General features: G+C 57.5%; 1 protein-coding gene across 1 annotated transcript in view; it reads right to left on the bottom strand.

The window, feature by feature from the left end:
- The window catches only part of RAB43 (RAB43, member RAS oncogene family), a 30,266-nt gene extending 12,018 nt beyond the window's left edge, over positions 1–18,248 (bottom strand). Inside the window, exon 1 of the mRNA XM_039248607.1 lies at positions 17,936–18,248. Within this exon, the coding sequence (XP_039104538.1) occupies positions 17,936–18,139 (204 nt within the window). The 5' untranslated portion in view covers positions 18,140–18,248. The remainder of the gene's footprint in view (positions 1–17,935) is intronic.
- Between the last annotated feature and the right edge of the window lie 2,747 nt (positions 18,249–20,995).

Below are 20,995 nucleotides of genomic sequence, written 5' to 3'. Positions count from 1 at the left end.
CCTGAGGATGCAGCCTCGTAACTGGCCCTTCCCGGGCTGTGTCACCCTCTCCGGCTGCCAAGACAAACGAGAGCCGCGTGCAAGCCCTGGTCTCGGGCCGTTTGGCACAGGGACCCCCGGCTAAGCCGAGAAGCGCTCTTGACGGACGCCTGTGGGGGACACCTGGGTTGTTGCGTGGACCGTGGCGCTGCCGTCGGGTCGCAGAGAAGGTCTGGTCGAGGAGGCGCAATCTCTTGGCCCAAACGCCCTCTGGGTTCCAGAAGATGCGGCAGAAGCCCAGCAAAGCCTCTCTGCCGGAGCCCCGGGTTGGCCACGAGGCAGCGCCCCGAGGGGGTCTGGGAGGAGATTCGATGAGTGCGATGGGCAAGGGCGGGAAGGCGACGGGCCAGGCAAGCGCACCCGCGCCATCCGGAACCGTCCGTCGGAGAGCAGGACGCAGGCTCCGTTTCTCAGGAGGCGCAGCAGGACCCGCTGCGTGGACGCCCTGGGGTCCCGCGGCAGACAGAGGCCGCCTGCCCCGTGCGCAGAGCAGAACGCCAGGCTCCGGCGGCCCCGTGATGGGCCAGAGCATCCGGGCATGATGCTGGGCCCAAGCCCGTCGGTCTGTCTGTCTGTCCGCCTACCTCCCTGCTCCCCACCCTGAGCAGGGGCCTGGGTGGCGGGCTCTCCGGGCGCGGGGTCTTCTGTTGCTCCCTCCCTTCCACGCGCTGTCACGGAGCCTCACCCCGGGGCCACTGCCGATGGCCTTGAACCTGCCCCAGGTCCCTCCCGCAGCGCAGCCTGTTCTCCACACGGTCGCCAGCGGGTGTTGGGGGGGAGCTTGTCGCTCCTCGGCTCTCCTCCCCGGAAAGGCCTGCAGCCGGGGCCTCAGTCGCCTTCCCGGAACCTCCCTTGGGCCGTACGTGCTGCTGGCGGATCCCTGGGCGCTCCCAGGTCTCTACACCAGCCCCGGCCCTTGATACGCCCCTTCCTGCAAGCCCTTCCCCCAGCCTGGCGCAGGTCGGCCGCCTCCCTTCACTTCCAGCCGCCCCCGTCCCCTCACCCCGATTTACTTTTCCTCCACGGATCTTTGTATTTATTTATTTATTTATTTTTTAATATTTTTATTTATTTCTAAAATTTTTTTTTAATGTTTTATTTATTTCTAGGAGAGAGAGAGAGACAGCGTGAGCAGGGGAGGGTCAGAGAGAGAGGGAGTCACAGACTGAAACAGGCTCCAGGCTCTGAGCTGGCAGTCAGCACAGAGCCCGACGCGGGGCCCGAACCCACGAACCGCGAGGTCATGACCTAAGCGAAAGTCGGACGCTTAACCGACTAAGCTACCCGGGCGCCCCGTATTTATTTTTTTAAGCTGATTTATTGTGTGAGAGAGAAAGAGAGAAACAGGGAGAGGGGCAGAGAGAGAGAGGGAGAGAATCCCAAGCGGGCTCCACGGCGTCAGCGCAGAGCCCAACGCGGGGCTCGAACTCATGACCCCTGAGATCGTGTCCCGACCTGAAACCGAGTCAGACTCTTAGGCGACTGGGCCACCCCGGCGCCCCGACTCTTCCTCCAGACGCAGCGCTCACACACGGGCACTCTAGGCGTTTACAGTCCTTCCCTCCTAGGAGTCTGAGGGCAGAGCCTGCCCGGCTGGCTTTCCGCACTATGCCCAGCACGGCGCCTGGCATGCGCGAGGCCCTCGGATAATACACGCTGGACCGATGAGCACCCTTCCGCCCCGAGAGCCTCGTCGCCCGGCCCCGCCGCGGCTCCGCTGGGCTCCCGGCCCCGGCTCAGGAACGCCAATCCCTGAGAGCTGTCCTACCGCAAGTCCAAGTCCGTAATCAGCCTGCAACCGCAGAGAATGTCTGCCAAGTTGGAACCGCTACCCCCCCCCCCTCCACCCACCAGACGTCCTCTGCACGCACGCTCACTGGACAGACAGGGACTCTGTGCGGGCCCAGCGCCCCCCACTCTCCCACCGGGCACGCTGCCAGCCTCGCCCACCTTCCCCGGCCAGGCCTCCTCATCTTCCATCTGACTTCAGGGGGGATTCCCGGGCTGCCGACATGTGGAGCGAAGTTCAGAAGCATCTGCTGGGCACGGCGGGTAGGGGTGCGGCCCAGTTAGGAGGAAGGGCTCCCCCAAAGCACGTACACTCAGAAGAGGGGGCTGCCCCCTCCCACCGGCAGGGGTCCGAAGGGCAAGTTTCAAACAGGCAAGGGGTAGGGATTTCAAGGCTGCAAGAGACCTCGGTTTCATCAGGTGACGGGAGGGGTGGGGGACCCGGGTCTCAGGATGAGGGAGGGGCTTATTTTCTCTTCTAAGCTCCATACCCGACGACTCCCCGCTTACGTGGTCCCTCTGAGTCACGAGGGACGGCACCTTGACCTTCCTTTCCTAGGAGAGACTGCATTCGTCTTGACCTTTTGGAGAACTCCCACCTGGCCTTCGAGACCCCAGACCAAGTCACCGGATGGGCAGAGCTCTCCCTGACCCACCGGCCCCAGGCCCCAGCCCCGAGCCGAATTCATTCTCTCCTTCCTGGCTCCGAGGGGTCCTTGTTCTTGCCTCTGTAACAGCTCACACTGCAGACTGTGTTCAGCGTTTCCTTCCCACGTCCCAAGCTCAGGTGCGCTGGGGGCCAGGCGAGGAACATCAAGTGCAGAAAGGCGGGGTGCCCGGGGGCTGAGCCAGTGAAGCGCCCCACTCTTGATCTCGGCTCAGGTCCTGATCTCAGGGTTTCGTGAGTTCGAGCCCCGCGTCGGGCTCCACGCTCGCGGCACACAGCCTGCGCGGGATTCTCGGTCTCCCTCCCTCTCTGCCCCTCCCCCACTCGTGGTCTCCGCCTCTCCAAATAAGCTTAAAACAAGGAATCCAGCAAGACAACAGAAAAGGATACCTTGCCTAAAGCAATTCCAGTAAAACACAAACCAGCAAATCACCGTTCCGTAGGCACAGAAAACCAGGTTTCTCAGGGGGAACTGGCCTAGGGCGGTCGGTCCGGGGCTCTTGGCTTGTAAGTCTGCCTCTTGCCGTCAGGCACGGGCCCTGGGGGCGCCTGGGTGGCGACTCTTGATTTCGGCTCAGGTCACGATCTCAGTGGGTTGTGGGTTCGAGCCCTGCCTCTCTCTCTCTCTCTCTCTGCCCCACCCCTGCTCGCTCTCGCTCTCTCAAAATAAATAAACTTAAAGCGAACAGTCTCTTGACGGGGGAGGCGCCAGCTTACTCCCCTGTCCCACCAGCACCTGGCGCAGACCCGGGGCCAAGGGAAGCCTCCTGCAGACAGGCGCTGGCAGTCAGGCCGGCGACAGGCCCAGGGGCCTGAGGCTGCTTCCCAGGGATGCGTGCCTGCTGTCCCCAGGGAGTGAGGTCGCGTGTGCCCCGGTGGAAAGTCAATTCCCCTTAGGCTGAAAGCACTGCTGGCGGTTCAGTTCCCAAAACCTGGTCGGGCACGGGGTCCCCCGGTGGCAAGAGAAGGTTCTACGTGAACCGTCATTCTCCCGCGTGACAGAACAGACGGCGGAAGGTTCTTGCTCCTGCAGGGGAGGGAAGGGCCTTGGGAAGATTCGTTCTCAGGACGCAACTCTGAGAGCTGGTCAGCCCGACCCAAATACGAGTCCCTGAGCTATTTTCCGTCCCGTCCTGGGATGCGGTGACTTGGATGCAGGCCACTCCTCCGCCAGCTGCTGCCACGTCTGCCCCAGCGCCCTCGGGGAAGGGGGTGGCCTGGGGCTCGCCAACAAGCCGCCACCGAGACCCAGGCGGCCTGTCGGGAGCGGCAGGGAGATGCTACCGAACGTCCAGGATGCTCGCTGAGGCCAGGCAGGGGGGTGGCCGGACACCGAGGGAGGGAGAGAAGGGGGAGGCAGGGAGGGGCAAACAGCGTGGCCCTGAACATGCTCCTCTGTGGGGGCCAGTGAGGGCTGGGGACGGACTCCTGAGTCCAAATTCCTCCTGCCCCCCGAACGCGGCTGCTCAAGGCCCCCGCGTCACAGACTTCTCTGGGTCCCCTGTCACCACGCAGGCCTCCGGGCAGCTTCCCCGCGGTTCGAAGCGAAAGAGCAATCGGGACTCTCGGGCTCCCGTTCTGCTCCGTCCGCCGGGGGGTCAAGGGCCGGTTCGGCAGCTCCCTGGAGTCGGCATTTCTGCACCAGGATGTTGGGAGGTGCGCAGACCGGCCTCGCTCCGCAGGGCTGGGGGGGGGGGGGCGCAGGAGGGCTTCCAACGTGCTTCGAGAACCCACGTGTTCACGGTCACGTCTGCCAGTCCATTCCCTCCTCGCGTGAGCTCTGGAAGGTTCAGGACTTTCTACATGAGGGGTCAGAGGGTCACAGGCAAGCAGTGGCAGAAGAGCGGCGTCTGACCCGAACACGCTGTGACCTTTGCTATGTGCGCCCCTCCCCCCCAGACTTAAATGCTTTGTTTGCCTTGCTTTGGTTTTCCTTCTTCCGAGAAAGCTCCCCGATGATGCACGCCTCCCGCAGGAGGCCAGCAAGCCCCTTCCGGAACAGTCCGCGTGCGGACAAGGCACGACGTGGGCAGAAGCCCGAAGCCCCTGACCCACGAGTCCTGCCTCGGTCGCTAGCAAAGGGCCACTCGCTCCCCGGGGGTGCCCCCCCTCCTCTCACAGGGAAGCTGAGACCCTCCAGCACAGCCCAGGCCCTCCCCCTCCGCTTCCCTGCGGCCACCAAACTGCACTCACAGGTCCCTTTAGGTGCTGCCCGGAAACGGAAGGACCTGATGCGAGCAGCGCACCAGGCGCCCCCGCACCTGATGCCGCCACCAGGCAGTCCCCCGCCAGGCCAGGGAGAGCCCACAACTAACAGTCTGGCCTGCGGGCTCCTCCGTGCCTTCCAGGAAAGGCCGAGAACGAGCCAACGGCAGCTGCTGTCCCAAAGCCACGGCCGCAGGCGCCGTAATTCCCTCAAACCCACCTGCTTGTCTTCCCCCAACTGCCTCAGCAGCAGGGCCCCAGCCCACAGAAGCTCTGCCTTCCCTCAGGGCGTCCCTCGGGCCCCCCCCGCCCCCCCGCTGCTAGGGTTCGTGGAGAGTGCGCGGCTCAGCCTTGACCCCTGGGCTCCCCCCCCCCCCAGCTGGCATCAGCCCTCAGGGACAAACAGCTGGGCTTCCAGACAAAGCTTCCCACGGCCCTCAGGATGCGGGCGCCGCACCGTCTGTGGTCGGAAGTCTGGTCCTGAGCCCTCCCCAGTGTCACCCCCACCCCGCACACGCCAGCCACTCGGCTGTGCACAAACAGCCACGTGTCCCCTCCCCTGCCACCCCTGCATGGCTCTGTGCAAATGTGCCTTTGGGAGCAAAGCCCCTTCTCTCTTCCCTCCCCGGGACACGGACTTACCCTCCAGGGCTTGCCTAGCTCGAAACTCACTGCCTGCGCGACCCTGGAGAGAGCGGGCGGCTGCCCCCTCTGTGCCCCCAGCAGACACCCCTAGGGCAGCCGTGGCAACCCCAGGCCCCGCTTTGCAGGAAAAGTGCCAATTTTCTTTTCTTTCCTTCCTTCCTTCCTCCCTCCCTGCCTCCCTCCCTGCCTCCCTCCCTCCCTTCCACTATCTATTCACTTGGGGCGAGAGGCCAGCAGGAGAGGGGCAGGGAGGGGACACAGGGTCTGGAGCGGGCTGACAGCAGTGAGCCCGATGTGGGGCTCGAACTCAGGCACCGCGAGATCATGAGCTGAGCTGACGTCGGATGCTCAATCGACTGCGCCACCCGGGCGCCCGGGGCCTGAGTTTCAATGATCGGTCTTGTCGCCGCAATAAACACACGTACGTACGTAGGTACTTGTGAGGCCACGGCTCCAGTTCTCGGTTCAGAAACGGGGCAGCACCCTGTTTACGGGTCTGTCCCCCCCCCCCCGGATGTGAGCTCCTAAAGAACAGGGAGTGTCTCTTTCCCCCTTTTTTTCTCTTCAGACTTAGAACAGTGCCTGGGGGAGAGGGTAGTGACGGGGGACGGGTGAACCCTGAGCGAGCCTCCATCAGCGCGCGGGTGACCTCTCGGGAGTAGACGGTCGCTTCTACCAACGACTGTAATTAAACTGGACCGAGCGCCTTCTAAGCTTTAGGTGTTTCCCTCTGGCTCCCATCCCCTCTTGCTGCTCGTCCAGGCAGAAACGGCCGGCTCGAGGCCACGGCGCGTAAGCGACACCCCAAGAAACGTGTTAAGAGCAGAAAGGGATCTTGTAACAGTAAACGTGGACAAATCTGGTCGGCGCGCCCCTCACCAAGTGATCAAAACCAAGGCAGCAGTACCCGGGGGTCCCCTGGCATCTTGTGTCGCCTGCCGTGGTACAATGGGCAGCACACGACATTACCTACGATGCATTCTCGCCCAAACGGTCCCACCTGAGCCGGCCGAGTGGAGCCTCTAACTCAACCTGCAGTCTACAGGAAATCAGGGGACAAAGGGACAGGTGCAAAGACACCACAAGGGGGGGCGCCCGGGGCGCCCGGTCAGTTAAGCTCTGACGACAGCTCAGGTCACGATCTCACGGTTCGTGGGTTCGAGCCCCGCGTCGGGCTCTGTGCTGGCAGTTCAGAGCCTGAAGCCTGTTTCTGTGTCTCCCTCTCTCTCTGCCCCTCCCCTGCTCATGCTGTCTCTCTCTCTCTCTCTCTCTCTCTCTCTGTCTCAAAAAATAAACAAACAAACAAAAAAGAGACACCACAAGGGAACCATAAGACAAATCCGGGGAGCAAATCTTAAAGAAAAAAGTCAGTATCATTAAAAAAAAAAAAAGTCATAAAAAAATAAAAAGCAAGGTGTCGCTCTGGACTAAGCCTGTACTAGACTCTGGTTCAGAGAGGAAAACACTATAAAAGACATTTGGGAGAAAGTTGGAAAAACTTAAAAATCAACTAGACAGTAGAAGCTATTATAGAAATACAACTGGCCCTTGAACAATGTGGGGGTTAGAAGCACCAACCCCCGGGCACCAGAAAATCTGGGGGTAACTTTGGACATTCCCCAAACGTAACTAATAGCCTAAGTGTTGACTAGAAGACTTGTAGGTAACATAAGCAGTCAAGTAGCACATATTGTGTATGTTATATGTACCATATACTGTATTCTTACAATAAAAAAAAAAACTAGAGGAAAGAAATGTTATTAAGAAAGTCATAAGGGGGGAGCCTAGGGAGCTCAGTCATCTGGGCAGCAGACTGTGGCTCAGGTCGTGATCTCGTGGTCCGTGAGTTTGAACCCCATGTCGGGCTCTGCGCTGACAGCTCGGAGCCTGGAGCTGCTTCGGATTCTGGGATTCCCTCTCTCTCTGCCCCTCCCCCACTCAATCTCTGTCTCAAAAAAATAAAAAATAAAACAACTACCAAAAAAAGAAAGTCATAAGGAAGAGGGGCGTCTGGGTGGCTCAGTCGGTTCAGCTGCCTGACTCTCGACTTCAACTCAAGTCATGATCTCACAGTTTCTGAGTTCAATTCAAGCCTCACACTGGGCTCCGTGCTGACAGCGTGGAGCCGGTTTGGGATTCGCTCTCTCTCCCGCTCTCTCTCTGCCCCTCCCCCTGCTGGTGCATGCTCTCTTCCTCTCCAAATAAATATATAAACTAAAACAAAACAAAACAAAACAAAAAAAACCATATTACCTATACAGAAAGATAAAGCAAACAGAGCCAAATACCAACACTTGCTGAATCTAGGCGGAGGGCAGGTTCGCAGTTTACTGTGTTCTTTCAACTTTTCTATATGCTTGAAGGTTTTCATATTAAAAAGTCAGAAAAAGTAAGAGTGTTCAGAATAGCCTTAGAATGAACAGACACGGCGCAAAGGGAAATCCGTGTGCCGGAGGTGGAGTCCGGGTTTGTCCAGCACACAGCACAACAGGAGAAGGTGACAGATGTTAAGTGCCAGCCCCTGCCCCGCGTAAGCTCCGGAGGAGAGAACAGGGAAAACGACAAGAAAGACATTTTTAAAAATTCACACTGATCTTATCTACAGAGTTCAGAGCAGGATGAATGAAAAAAATATCCCACAACCTAGACAACTTGGATAAGATTTCAGAACACCAGGGGCGCCCGGGGGGCTCAGTCGCTGAAGCGTCCGGCTTCGGCTCAGGTCATGATCTCGCGGTTCGTGGGTTCGAGCCCCGCGTCGGGCTCTGTGCTGACAGCTCGGAGCCTGGAGCCTGTTTCAGATTCTGCGTCTCCCTCTCTGTCTGCCCCTCCCCCGCTCATGCTCTGTCTCTGTCCCTCTCTCAAAAATAAACATTAAAAAAAAAGAAATTACGGAACATCAGACATCAAGGGTCCCTTGATTTCAAGAGTCACTTACAGATTCTTTCTGAAAGAATCACTTGAGGAACAATTCAGGCAAAACAGAAATGAGCCAAAAAAATAAAAAGGTAAGAATGGTAAATCAAAAATAAAGAAATAACACTTGGGAGTTCAAGTCTAAATAACTGTTGATGCATAATGTAAAAAAAAAAAAAAAAAAAAGAAAATCGACAATGATCCGGCATGCAAATTTGAGATGATTTCAACGTGGAAGTTTGGGGACGAGGAGGCGATAAACAGAAAAGTGTGCCAGGGTTCTTGAACTCTTCGGGTCAAAGAAAGAAATGCTGATTTTAGACCACAGTAGAAAAATCTAAGTTTGAAGATGGATTTAACATTTAACGAGATAAGTAGAAATAGGATATACGGATTTCCAAATTACTAGAGGGTAGCATGGGAGAGAGACAAATATCCGATCCATCCATCAAAGGTGAAGACGTACTTTGTGTGACGTGAAAGAAGCCAGTCATTGAACAGTGAGGGCGGAGGACTTTATCCAGTCATTCAGCAACAGAAAGGGTGCGGTGTGCTCGGAATGGGCACCAGCAGAGCTCACATTCCCTCCCGGGCCTGGGAGGTGGTGTGGGGTGGTGGTAAGTGCTAGGAAGGAAAAACCAAGTAAGGCAAGCGAGGGATATAAAGGAACTCAGACCGCAACAGCGTTATGCTCGGTGAAAGAAGCCAGACACAGGAAATACCCACAGTATTGCAGGATCCCACTCATACGGAGTGTCCAGAGCAGGCACCGGACAGACTGACCAGACAGAAAGTGGACAGGTGGCTCCAGGGGCGTGGGGAGGCAGGATCAAGGGTGGCTGCTAACAGGTAGGAGGTTTCTCTTGGGACGATGAAAGTATCTGACAGCGGCGTGCGGGGACGGTTACACAGCTCCGTGAGTACACCGCCACCTTGAACCGAACACTTGAAAGGCGGAAGTTCTATGGGATACAGATTATATCTCAACAAAGATCTTTTAAAAAATTTTTAAGTTTATTTATTTATTTTGAGAGAGACAGAGACAGTGTGAGCAGGGGAGGGGCAGAGAGAGGGAGGGAGGGAGGGAGAGAGAGAATCCCAAGCAGGCTCTGCACTGTCAGCAAAGAGCCTGACGCGGGGCTTGAGCTCATGAAACTGTGAGATCATGACCTGAGCTGAAGGCGGACGCTTAACTGCCTGAGCCACTCAGGCGTCCCAAGAGATCAGGCTTTTTAGCAAACTAGTCTATAAAAATTTCCCCATCAACTTGTGCCATGGTGATACTACTTCTCAGAAGTCATAAAATCAAGCAAAACAAAACAAAACACTGAGCTCCCTGTAAGACCCCTTGGTCTCGTCCGCCATTTAACTCACCTCCCTGGCCAGGAGCCCTTCAGCTCATGCGTGAACCCTACTCTTCAAACCAGAGTCCCACTGACACCCTTTCCTGGTTAGAAGGCTCTCCCTTCTCTCCCTCTTTCTCTTCCCTTCCCACCTCAGTATTTGCTCCGTCATCCAGTCAACATTTACCAAGGGCTTATTCTGGGGAAAATAACCCAAGAAAACCCTAAAGCCAGAGTTTACACAGAGGTATCTAACTTACCTTGTGGCTTCAGTAACAAAATACTCTTTTCTATGTGTTTCTTCTTTTTTCTTTTAATTATTATTATTATTTTTTAAATGTTTTATTTATTTCTAGGAGAGAGGGAGACAGCGTGAGCAGGGGAGGGTCAGAGAGAGAGGGAGCCACAGACTCTGAAACAGGCTCCAGGCTCTGAGCTGGCAGTCAGCACAGAGCCCGACGCGGGGCCCGAACCCACGAACCGCGAGATCATGACCTAAGCGAAAGTCGGACGCTTAACCGACTAAGCCACCCAGGCGCCCCAATTATTTTTAATGTTTTATTTATTTCTGAGAGACAGAGAGAGACAGCGTGAGCAGGGCAGGGTCGGAGAGAGAGGGAGACACAGGATCCGAAGCAGCTCCAGGCTCTGAGCTGTCAGCAGAGCCCGACATGGAGCTCGAACCCACAAACCGTGAGATCATGACCTGAGCCGAAGTCTGATGCTTAACCAACTGAGCCACCCAGGTGCCCCTTTTCTATGTATTTCAAAGAAGGTTCATGTATTTTATGAAACTGACCTTTCTCTATGTAATTCATCTATCATGTAAACACGGCAGATAGGAACGATTCAGAGCTAGTGAACTGAAGTTTATTCTGATAGCTGTGATCCACCTTTTCATCACGAAATCATCTATTTGAGTATCCCTTAGAGATATATACTCCCCTATCCCTTATCTCTTAGAGGTATAAACTCCCTTAGAGTTAATACCCAAGAATAAAAATCCAAGTTAAATTTAAAAAATCAAAGGTTTTCATTGGAAAATGTAAGCAGAATATTTTTAATTTTGAAAAATATCTGATTTTTACCTTTGTCAGGCATGACAATGGCAGGAGTGGGGATTACCTGGCTTGAAATTGTAAGAAAAAATGTTTTCAGTGATGGATGGAATCCTTCAGAGATGAAATGGTCCAACATCCTCAATATCAGCTAACCTAACCCACTAACCATCAGCGGGGAGCCTCTCACATCACGGTCAACGGCATCCCCGGGGCGCCCGGGTGGCTCAGTCGGTTAAGCATCTGGACTCTTGATTTTGACTCGGCTCATGATCCCACAGTGTGTGGGATCGAGCCCCACATCGGGCTCTGCGCTGACAGCACAGAGCTGCTTGGGATTCTCTCTCTCTCTGCCTCTTCCCACTCATGTGCACGCGCTCTCTCTCAAAATAAAGGGTTGCTATTTTTTTTTACAAATCAGTCACATTGCTCCTTAGTCACACTCCAAATTTGGAACGGTGTCACCTCAAACACTGACGAACAGGCGAGAAAACCTCTAAGAACTGACGACGCTCACACACCGCATCTCGGATTAAATCCGCCTTTTTCCAACCTAGGAAACAGAGGCTCACGACAAGCAAGATCAGAGAGGTCCGTGTGGGTCAAGGTACAGGAGCTGCTAACGGGAATGGCCCTTCCTATGAATCCATCACAGCGGGTGGGGAGACCCTCCAGCCGCCCGGCTTGGGCTTGGGTTCTGCCGCTAGACGTTCAACAGCACAGCGTTTCTGGAAGACGGGCTTTTTCCTTGGCTCGCACCTGCCATGCGCACCGCTCCACCCAGTTCATCTGAATGAATAAGGATTTGTGTGTTTAACAAGCACCTGGCCTTAGGATGCTGACTCAGTGCTGCTAACAGAAACACACACAAAATGTAAAATGCAAAGTGACAGATGACAGCCCAGATATTAAACTCGTTTGTCCTGAACCCTTCCGTGCGTGTGCGGAGCTGGTGCGTGTACTACAGGGGCAGGAAGGGCATGGCCAAGGGTGAGGATAAAGCACCAGACCAGGGGCCAGAAGGCTCAGTTCTCTCTTTTTTTAATGTTTTTATTTATTTTGGGGGGGGACAGAGAGACAGAGTGGGGGAGGGGCAGAGAGAGAGAGAGGGAGGCGCGGAATCTGAAGCAGGCTCCAGGCTCTGAGCTGTCAGCACAGAGCCCGACGCGGGGCTCGAACCCATGAAGCGCGGGATCTTGACCTAGAGACTGAAGTCGGTCTCTCCACCGACTGAGCCACCCAAACGCCCCCGGAAGGCTCAGTTCTGTTCAGATCTGCCACACGCAGGCCTTCGTGTCCTGCGATGAGGGTCTCACAGGGTGGCCCGAGGAAACCCTCTATGGGTTGACAAGTCACCGATGCTTTCTGCATTTACTGGCAGGGCAACCGATCCGTGAAATGACTTGCTCAAGGTCAACCGAGAAGCCAAGCTTCCTGACTGGCCACACCGCTCTCCCGGGTGATTTCCATACTTCCATACGATCTGCAAAGGGCCAGGTCCCTAAAGCGAAGGGTGTGCAGGGGAAGCAGATAAGAGGCGGTGACATCACACGCCTAAAGCCATCACACGCCTAAAGCGCTACGTGGCAAAGCCTAGATTTTAAGGTGGCACCGCGTGGGCCTCGCGCTGGCTGGCGCTCCTCCCGCGGTCTTCCCGCCACGCGTGCTCGCCTCCGGGGCGCGGTTCATTCCGCAACGGGGAGAGCGGTCATCGGCATCAAGAACAGACTTCCTCAGACAACCAGCATGACCCAGAAGCGCTTTCTCATCGAACAGTCCTTTTGCTGTTTTCTGATCAACATCGGAAAAGGTCAAACCGATAGGATCCAAGTAGGAAGAGCAGCCGATCCAAACGATCCAAGATCCAAACGGCAACACCCCGCCTGGAGGCACTGAGGACGCCCCCGCCCTGCCCTCTCTTTTGCAAGCGCCAGGAGTGGCTACAAAAACAAAGATGACTTGTAGGGCCCCGGGGAGGGGAGAGCCAGGGGCCAAGGTCCTGAAATCTGGAGGCCCAGGCCCAAGGGCATAAACCTTACCTCGTGAAGGAGAGATCTGGCAAGCGCCCCAACAAGGGGAGAGTGAACCCGACAGGGAGCTGAATAAAGGGGGTACAACTCGACACGGCTAACCTGTGTGTGTGGACTTGAGGCCAGTGTCCCCGCCGATCTGCAAAACGAGTTTACATAAGAGGCCTTTGTATTGTCCCAGATAAGAGAGAGTAGAGGAGCGATCAGAATGCTTTTTTTTTTTTAAACAATTTTTTTTTTTTTATTTCCAGGAGAGAGAGAGAGACCGCGTGAGCAGGGGAGGGTCAGAGAGAGAGGGAGTCACAGACTGAAACAGGCTCCAGGCTCCGAGCTGGCAGTCAGCACAGAGCCCGACGCGGGGCTCGAACCCACGAACCGCGAGATCATGACCCAAGCGAAAGCCGGACGCTCAACCGACTAAGCCACCCAGGCGCCCCATGCTTTAAGGACTTAGAAGCGGCTGAGATTTCCTGGGGGGCAGTGAGGGGGGCGGGGCGGGGGGGAGGGGCAAGCTAGGAAATCATCTGCCTGATCTGAGGAGGAAACCGGCAACGGCAGCAATAATAATACAAGTCCTACCGGCAATCCCTCGATTTCATCCACAACAGCACCTTCAGGGCAGACCAGAAATGAGTAACACTGATGGTCTCTCCGAGGACACTGCAGGGCTGGGGGACAAAGGGATTTTTTTTTTTTAATTGTATGCCCTTTTGGGTCTTCGAAATTTTGAAATTCTGGACCACGTGGATCGATTATCCATTCAAAAATATGTAAGGGGAATTTTTACGCTACTTTAAGCATGTCCAGAGTTTTCCAACGGCCCCAAGAAGTAGCCAGAGCAAAGATCATTCGGCCCAACTCACAAATGAGGAAGCCGCGGGCTCCAAGAAGGGAAAAGGAACTCGCCGCGGCTGTGACAGCTGGACGTGAGACTCAGACCTTCAGACTCCTAAGCCAGTGTTCTCTTTCGGACACTGCGGTTTGCAAGATGCGGCCCCCAGATTCGCCCTTGTGTTCAACCCGCAGAGCTAGGGGCTCGGGAATCCCCACGGCCAGGCACAGGGACCCATCACCCCATAAGGTGCCCTCCGACCCAGCGCAGCGGGCTGTGTGGGCTGTTCAAGGCTGGCTAGACGTTCCGCTGGCGGACACGCATCCTGAAACTCACGGAGGCTTCACCCCTTAGCACTGAACTATCTATAAAACGCCCAGGTCCACATGCTTGTCTCGAAGTGCAGCAGCTGCAACCGCCTCTTGACCAGATTCATGAACCTGAGGACGCTCAGGGTCATCATTATGAACAGAGGGACTCAGACGGGAGGGGAGGGGGGTGTCGAGTATGAAGACAAGCACTGGACTGAGGACTGGGGCAGACCCTGGGCTCAAGTCCCGGTTTTGCCGCTGACTCGTGTGTGGCCTCGGGCAGGCTGGTCACTTCATCTGTTTTGGCCTCAGCTCCCCCTCTATTAATTTCTTCTTAACATAATTAATTTTATTACTTTTTTATTTTTATTTTTTAAAATATTTCTTTATTTATTTTTGGAAGAGAAAGAGAGAGAGCATGAGCGGGGGAGGGGCAGAGAGAGAGGGAGACACAGAGTCCGAAGCAGGTTCCAGGCTCTGAGCTGTCAGCACAGAGCCCGACGCGAGGCTCGAACCCACGAACCGTGAGATCATGACCTGAGCCGAAGTCAGATGCTTAACGGACTGAGCCACCCAGGCGCCCCCCCCCTTTAATAAAAATCAACACGCAAACATGTGCTGCACATCAGGTGTCTAACCCTGCGGTCGGTGCCGGGACTCAGAGCCTCACAAGGCAGACTAGATCCCTGCGCTTCCAAGGGGCTGCTTCACATCGTACAGGAGGGACCAACCGATGAAGCAGCATCAAGTCCTGCAAAGTGCTATGAACGTATCCTGAAATGGGGGAGAGGGTCTAGAAGGTCAGGGAAGGCCTCTCTCTTAAAAGGAGACATTTGCAGTGGGAGGCAAATAACGAAGCGGCAGGGGGATGTGGGGACACGGTGTGACGGCCAGGGGACAGATACAAAGAGCCCGAGGCAGAAAGGGCTAGCGAGGCCAGACAGCTAGACAGCAGCAAGCGAGGGGCAGAGGGAGGGGCATGAAGTCCCCCCAGGTAGACAGGGGCCCCCCTCCTCGGGTAAGGGGTCCGGATGTTATTCTAGTGGCAACAGGAAGTGCCTATAGAAATAAAGACGTTTCATGAGATCTGTGAGGTTTCAAACATGATTTCTTAGCAGCTGAACCTTTCAGTCAAATAAGAACAAGTGGAGTCTCGATACAGAAGTGGATAAAAGGAAGAAGTATGGCTCTGGCCGGGTGAGAAGCTAGTTAAGGCTCTTCTGGAACGGGAGGTAGTCCCTCGGCCTTCCCCCTTCACCCCTGCAGAGCCGCCCCCCCCTCCCCCCAGCACCGGAGCTCAGCGGAGCTGGAAAGACCCCAGGCGCTCTACCTCTGGGTTCTTCGAGCTCTAACAACAGCCAGCAGTACAGGGAGGTTTGGGGGGGTCATGCCGGATGCCCGTTGGCACCCCGACCGGCCCTGGGAAGGTTTTACACTCGATCCCTGATGGGGACACGCTTTCTGCAGGAACAATGACCATGCAATCCGGCTCCCCAAAGGTGCTGGTTAAAATCACAGCGCTGAAACTTTAGGGACAGAAAACAGATCGGCGGCTGCCAGGGGCTGGGGTACGGGAGGGCACTGACACAAAGGGACACAGGGACCTTTCTGGGTCGCGGGAATGTTCTATGCCGTGTGGCGGCGACTACGGGGCTGTATACCTTTGTCGAAATTCACAGAACGGGACACCTAAAATGGGCGATGTTTAAGGAGTAGAAATTAGACCTTAATTAACCTGGTGGGTAAAAAAAAAAAAAAAAAAAAAAAAGACACCTCTGAGGTATTTTATGGACGGGGAAACAGACTCAGAAAGCAAAAGTGACTTGCTTCTTCTGAGTCGTAGAGCCCAAAAGTCCCCCACCCACTGCTGCTCGGTTTTAATTCAAAGCCTCTTTAGTATCCTGAGCCTCAGATTTCCCTGCGTATCAAATGAAGAGGTAAATAACTGCCCAAGACTTTCCTGCTCCGAACAACCAGATTCGAAGAAGCCGGCTGGCATACGGAAGAAACCTCAGTGCGGTGGAGACAGAACTGCGGGAAGAAAAATCCCCGCAGCTGTCATTTCCACCTGTGTGCCCTGGGGGACAAGCCTGTCGCAGGCCAGACAGGGTTAATAAGAACACATCCGTAGGGGCGCCCGGGTGGCGCAGTGGGTCAAGCCGTCCGCCTCTTGATTCTGGCTCAGGTCATGATCTCACAGTCGTGAGATCGAGCCCCACATCAGGCTCTGCGCTTGAGTCCTCTCACTGTCCCCTCCCCGTCTCAAAACAAACAGACATAACAAAACCACATCTGTACCACAGCTGGCACCCAAGAAGGGCTTTGTGCCCTCCCTACACCGTTCTGACCCCCCTTCCGCCCCGCTGCCTCGCAAGGCCAACGCGGAGGGGACCGTAAGGAACAGGAATCACCCAGCGCCTGCCCCGTGTTGCATAACCCGTGCTCGGGTACACAGTACATCCTGGGCTCCGCTGGGGCACAGGCCGTTATCGCACCGGGTAAACAGGAACGCCCTGCCCCTTCCCTGCCCACCGTCAGCACCCAGCCACCACAAACACCTGGGCGCAGGATCAGGCGGACGGCTCGCAGAGACACCGCTGCTCTTGATGCTCGATACTAGGGACGCCACTGTGCCTGTGGCCACTGGCAGCACCACGGGGCACGAACGCACCCACAGACACGCTCCACCCAGCCTCCGGCCCCGTCCCTCTCCACCTGCTCCGAAGGGGTGGTCCCAAATAAGACTCAAAGCTGCCTGCCACCCGTGGCTCCTTTTTTGTCTATCCGAAGGAAGCCAAAAACACACAGAGACTGAAAAGATTGTTTAAAAAAAAGCAAACCCTCCAGGCAGGGCGTTTCTGCTTCCTCTGGCGCATCCACTCTCGGGCGCTGTGGTCACGGCTTACTCTTTCTCCACGGAGGGACAGGAGGTAGGCAACACCCACAAATTATCCCAAGTTTGCAGAAACAAAGAGCGAAGTACCCTGGCAAAAGGCAAACGTGAGCAGGGCTGCAACGGCCCAGGGACGCAAGGCACCAGAGCATCAGGCCTCAAGGGACTTCAACACCCTGGCTCATCTTCTAGAAAACACAGAGATAACAGGAGAGGGCAGCGGCCCTGTGCCGCCCCTGCCCGGCGCTCCTCAGGGCGGTCCTGGCGATCATGTGAATCCAAAACCATGGAAGTATGGAAAAGATTTCTGCACGGCTCAGTTAAGCAGAGTTAACTGGGCAAAAACCATGCTCCGGCCTGGCCACGGCCCCCTAACTATGAGGGAGGGCTGGCACCCAGGTTAAGAAACTCTGATTCATTAATCACAAATATTATTTATCAGGCCGCTGCCGGGACAGTGTGGCAACTACATCCTGCCGTTTCTATTCAGAGCCGTTGCCAAAGCTCGGTCCTCTCCCCCACCTTCCGGTATCTGTGAACTTTTCGGTTTCTATCAAACCCCCGCGGGGGGAGGGGACCCGGCGCGGCCCGAGTCGAGGAAAGTTCCACCGCCAGGTCCACAAAGAGAAGCAGGGAGGCGTGGCCAGGCCGGAAATTCTGACAAAAGTTTTGGCCCTCGGGTCCTAGAAGCAACTACTTCCTGATCCTTCCCAGTCGTGGAGGCGGGGGAGGGGGGGGGGGTTCTGGCCGGCTGCTCCCCGCCCGGGCCGAGCCGGGGGCCTCGATCGCGGTGGGGAAGGGGCAGGCCGGCCGGGGGCCCCTCTCCACCCCGCGCTCCGAGGCCCGCGCTGCCTTCCCCGGGGGAGTTATCTCCGAGCAAAGTGCCCCCCGGGTGTGAGCTCGGCAGGCAGGGCCTCCTCCCGCACGGCGCCCTCAGACACACACACACCCAACCCCCAGGCCGGCGCCCTGAGCAGCCAACCTGACCCCGACCCCAAGGCCCGGGCCTGCTCCGACCGGAGGAAGGGAAAGGGGAAATGGAGGGGATTGTCAGAAACCTCAGAACAATCCGGCGCGCTCGCTGCGCTCTGAGGCTGGACCGGCCCCTACCCGCGCCGGGGCCGCCCCCCGTGCCCGTCGTCGCCCGGCGGCCAGGGAAGGCCAGGCCCCCCTCCCCCACCGCGGCGACCCCAGGCCGCGCCTCCCACCTTGACCCGCTTGCCCTGGACCTCCAGCGTCTTCATGGTGAAGTCGACGCCGATGGTGCTGCCCTGGCGCTCGGAGAAGGCGCCGGTCTTGAAGCGCTGCACCACGCACGTCTTGCCCACGCTCGCGTCGCCCACCAGCACCAGCTTGAACAGGAAATCGTACTGCTCGTCCGGGTCCCCCTGGCCCGGGCCCGGCCCCGCCATGGCCGCGCGGGAGCCGAAGGGCCGGCGCTCGGACGCTGGGGGCGGCCCGGGCTCGCGGAAGCTGCGGACCGCCGGGCGACGTGGACCCGCCACAGCACCTGGAGCAGGGGCGCCGCCGACTGCCCGCCCCGGCCCGGGCCCGCCCCGGCCGGCCCCCCGCCCCGCCCCCGGCCAGGCCCCGCCCCCCTCGGCCCATCGGGCCCCCTCCCCCGCTCCCCGCTCCAGCCTCAGCGCTTTGCGGGACGGACTCCTCCCTCGGCCACACCCCCCGGCCAGGCTCCGCCCGCAGCGCCGTTCCTGGCCGCGCCCCCAGCCCGACTCCGCCCCCAGCGCCGCTCTCGGCCCCGCCCCCAGCCCGACTGCGCGCTCGGCGCGGCCCTCGGCCGGTGGACAGGCCCCGCCCGGCCCCGCCCCCAAGCCCGCCCCCAGCCTAAGCCCGCCCCAGCACCGCCCCCGGCACTGGCCACGCCCCCCGCGCAGCCACGCCCCCGCCGCCCCGCGGGCCGGCGCGCTCAGCGCCGCGGTCCCGAGCAGGCTCCAGGCGCGGCAGGGCCTCTGGGCCTGACCCGGCCACACACACCAAAGCCTGGCCTGAGCAGGGGAACAGGGGAGGTTTGCGGGGAGCTCTATGGACGGGCAGACCAGCTCCTGTCAAGATGGCCCATAAACCAGGGGTCCTTGGAGAAAGGGGACCCAAATGTCTACAAGAAGCTTAAAATAGATCAAATGGGATCTATCCCCCCAGAGGGCTTGCCGACCACCAGGACGGCAGGGAACTGGGAACGCTCCTGCCCTCCGATTCTACTTAGTTCAGTACGTGTGACTGCCCCCACGGTCGGGTCCTGTTCTAGGCCTTTGGAACGCATCGCGAACAAAGCAGACAAAAAGCCATACCCTCCCCAGTATGAGAGGAGAGGGCTTCCCGTGGCCTAAGGAGACACAGAGGGCAAGTCCACCAGACCCGTGGCTTCAGGGTCGCTGAGCAGCTTTACCGGCCAAGCTTTATCGGGGAAGAGCCTGCCAAGGCAGACCCGTGGAGAAGGTGGAGGAAAGATCTGTTCTGGAACAGTGTGAACTCTCATCCGACGGTAAACACCCAGCAGTGCCAGACAGGAACCCCCAAAGTGCCGTGGAAAAGCAGTTCTGGGAGCCCGGCTCCCATCAGCCTGGAGCGGCAGGAAATAGCCTCCATCCTGGGGCACAGGGAGGCGGAGGGACAGCGGGCTTCCACGTGCTGGGTTGGCTCCGGCGAAGTGGGGCGCGTCGAAGCTTGGAACCCAAGAAAACAACAGCTGCTCCAGCCCAGGGTGGCCGCTCACAGCCACTGGTGGGGAGAGGGAAGGGAAAGGGGAGCCCAGGAGCCGGAATGAGCCAAGGCTCAGCTTCTGGAAGCACCGGGGAGAGGAAGGAAGACTGTCAACAGTTGCAGGGTGGTGTGGACAAGGGGCTGATTAACTGAACCGGCCTTTACGGTTGCCTTGCCTGGAACTGGTCTGGGGCGGGGCGAGGGCATGCTGCTCTGGCTGTGGATCTCGCCTGAAAGCCCAGCCGCCATTGGTCTTGGTGGGGTGATGGAAAGGTTCTAAAACTAGACTCTCGTGGTGAGGGCTGCGTGACTCAGGAAATTTATTAAAGTCCTTAAACTGTACACTTACCATGGGTGGAGAAGATGGTGTGTACATTGTACCTCAATAAAGCTGTTAAAAAAAAATACCCGCATTTCCTCTCTTTTGGTGGGAAGTTTCTGAGTGGCAGGCACAGTGCCATTTTATCTGAAACTGAATTATGTGCATTTGAAACCATTCAAAATCAGAAATGTTTATAATGTCTCACTTAATGCCCCAAATGTAAATAATGAACATCTCAAATGAGCTTTAACTGTTTGTGCTGCTGCCACATGGGGGCGCCATCCCAGCTGAGACACTGAAGCGTGCGCTGTAACCCCAACACTGGATCAGAGCTCCTTCCAGTGGTTAGAGCGACAAATGCCATCTTTCTTCTCCTTCCTTAGTTCCTCCTTCCTTTCGTCATCTTTCTGTCCCTCTACCGCCACCTGTTAAAATATGCAGCTTCTAACGGTGCCATCTGAGTTTTCTTTACTGAGGACTGGGAAGGCTCCCTCGCAGGGGCGGCCCTCCGCCCACGTGGTGGTCAAAAAAAATGCCAGCCATCCCACTGTCTCCCTGCTCCCCAAGCCCCGGAATGTCGTAAACACTGGTGAAGCGAACCCCAGCCCTCCCTGCCTGTGCTGACGGTCCCCATTTCACGCCTGAGGCTCTGCGTGGAAATAAGGGATCAGCCGGCTCTCCGCACCCCTACTCCAACCTCTGCCAACTCCATGCTGGCCTCCCACCCCCTCTGCTACCCCCACCCCCGCCGCAGGGCCCCCCCCAGGACTGCCCTGGCTTCCTCCCCCGCAGCTTCTGGTCTCCACAGCCCCCCCCCCAACTACCACCAAATGGGCTTGCTGGAAGGGCTTTGGAAGGTTACCCCCTTCTCCAACCTCCGGACACCCACACCTTCAAGGCCCCACCTCCACCGTCAGCTGTGCCCCTGCCGTGAAGCCCCCCCCTCCCCCGACCCTCCAACTTGCCTTCCGCAGAATCCGCCCCCGTCTGCCGGGGGCGCGGACTGACGGGGTCAGCCCTGCGCTCTCCACTCCTCGCCGCGCGGAGGCCGAAACCCAGGCTCGGAAGTTGGCCACAAGCACCCCGTGCGGGGACTCTGCCCCCCTCAGTCCTGCAGGAGGCTTCCCGCCACATCTTTATTTGGGGGGAGGGAGGGAGAATGAGGCAGGAGAGGAGCAGACGGCAGGCCTGAGGGGCGGGCCGCTGCCACAGTCTGCGGGGACCCGAC

Source organism: Hyaena hyaena, unplaced genomic scaffold, assembly GCF_003009895.1.
Source record: "Hyaena hyaena isolate Hyena2069 unplaced genomic scaffold, ASM300989v1 scaffold_316, whole genome shotgun sequence".
In the NCBI taxonomy this organism is placed as follows: domain Eukaryota; kingdom Metazoa; phylum Chordata; class Mammalia; order Carnivora; family Hyaenidae; genus Hyaena; species Hyaena hyaena.
The sequence above is the reverse complement of the archived record's forward strand: the minus strand, read 5'-3'. Positions and strand labels throughout refer to the sequence as shown.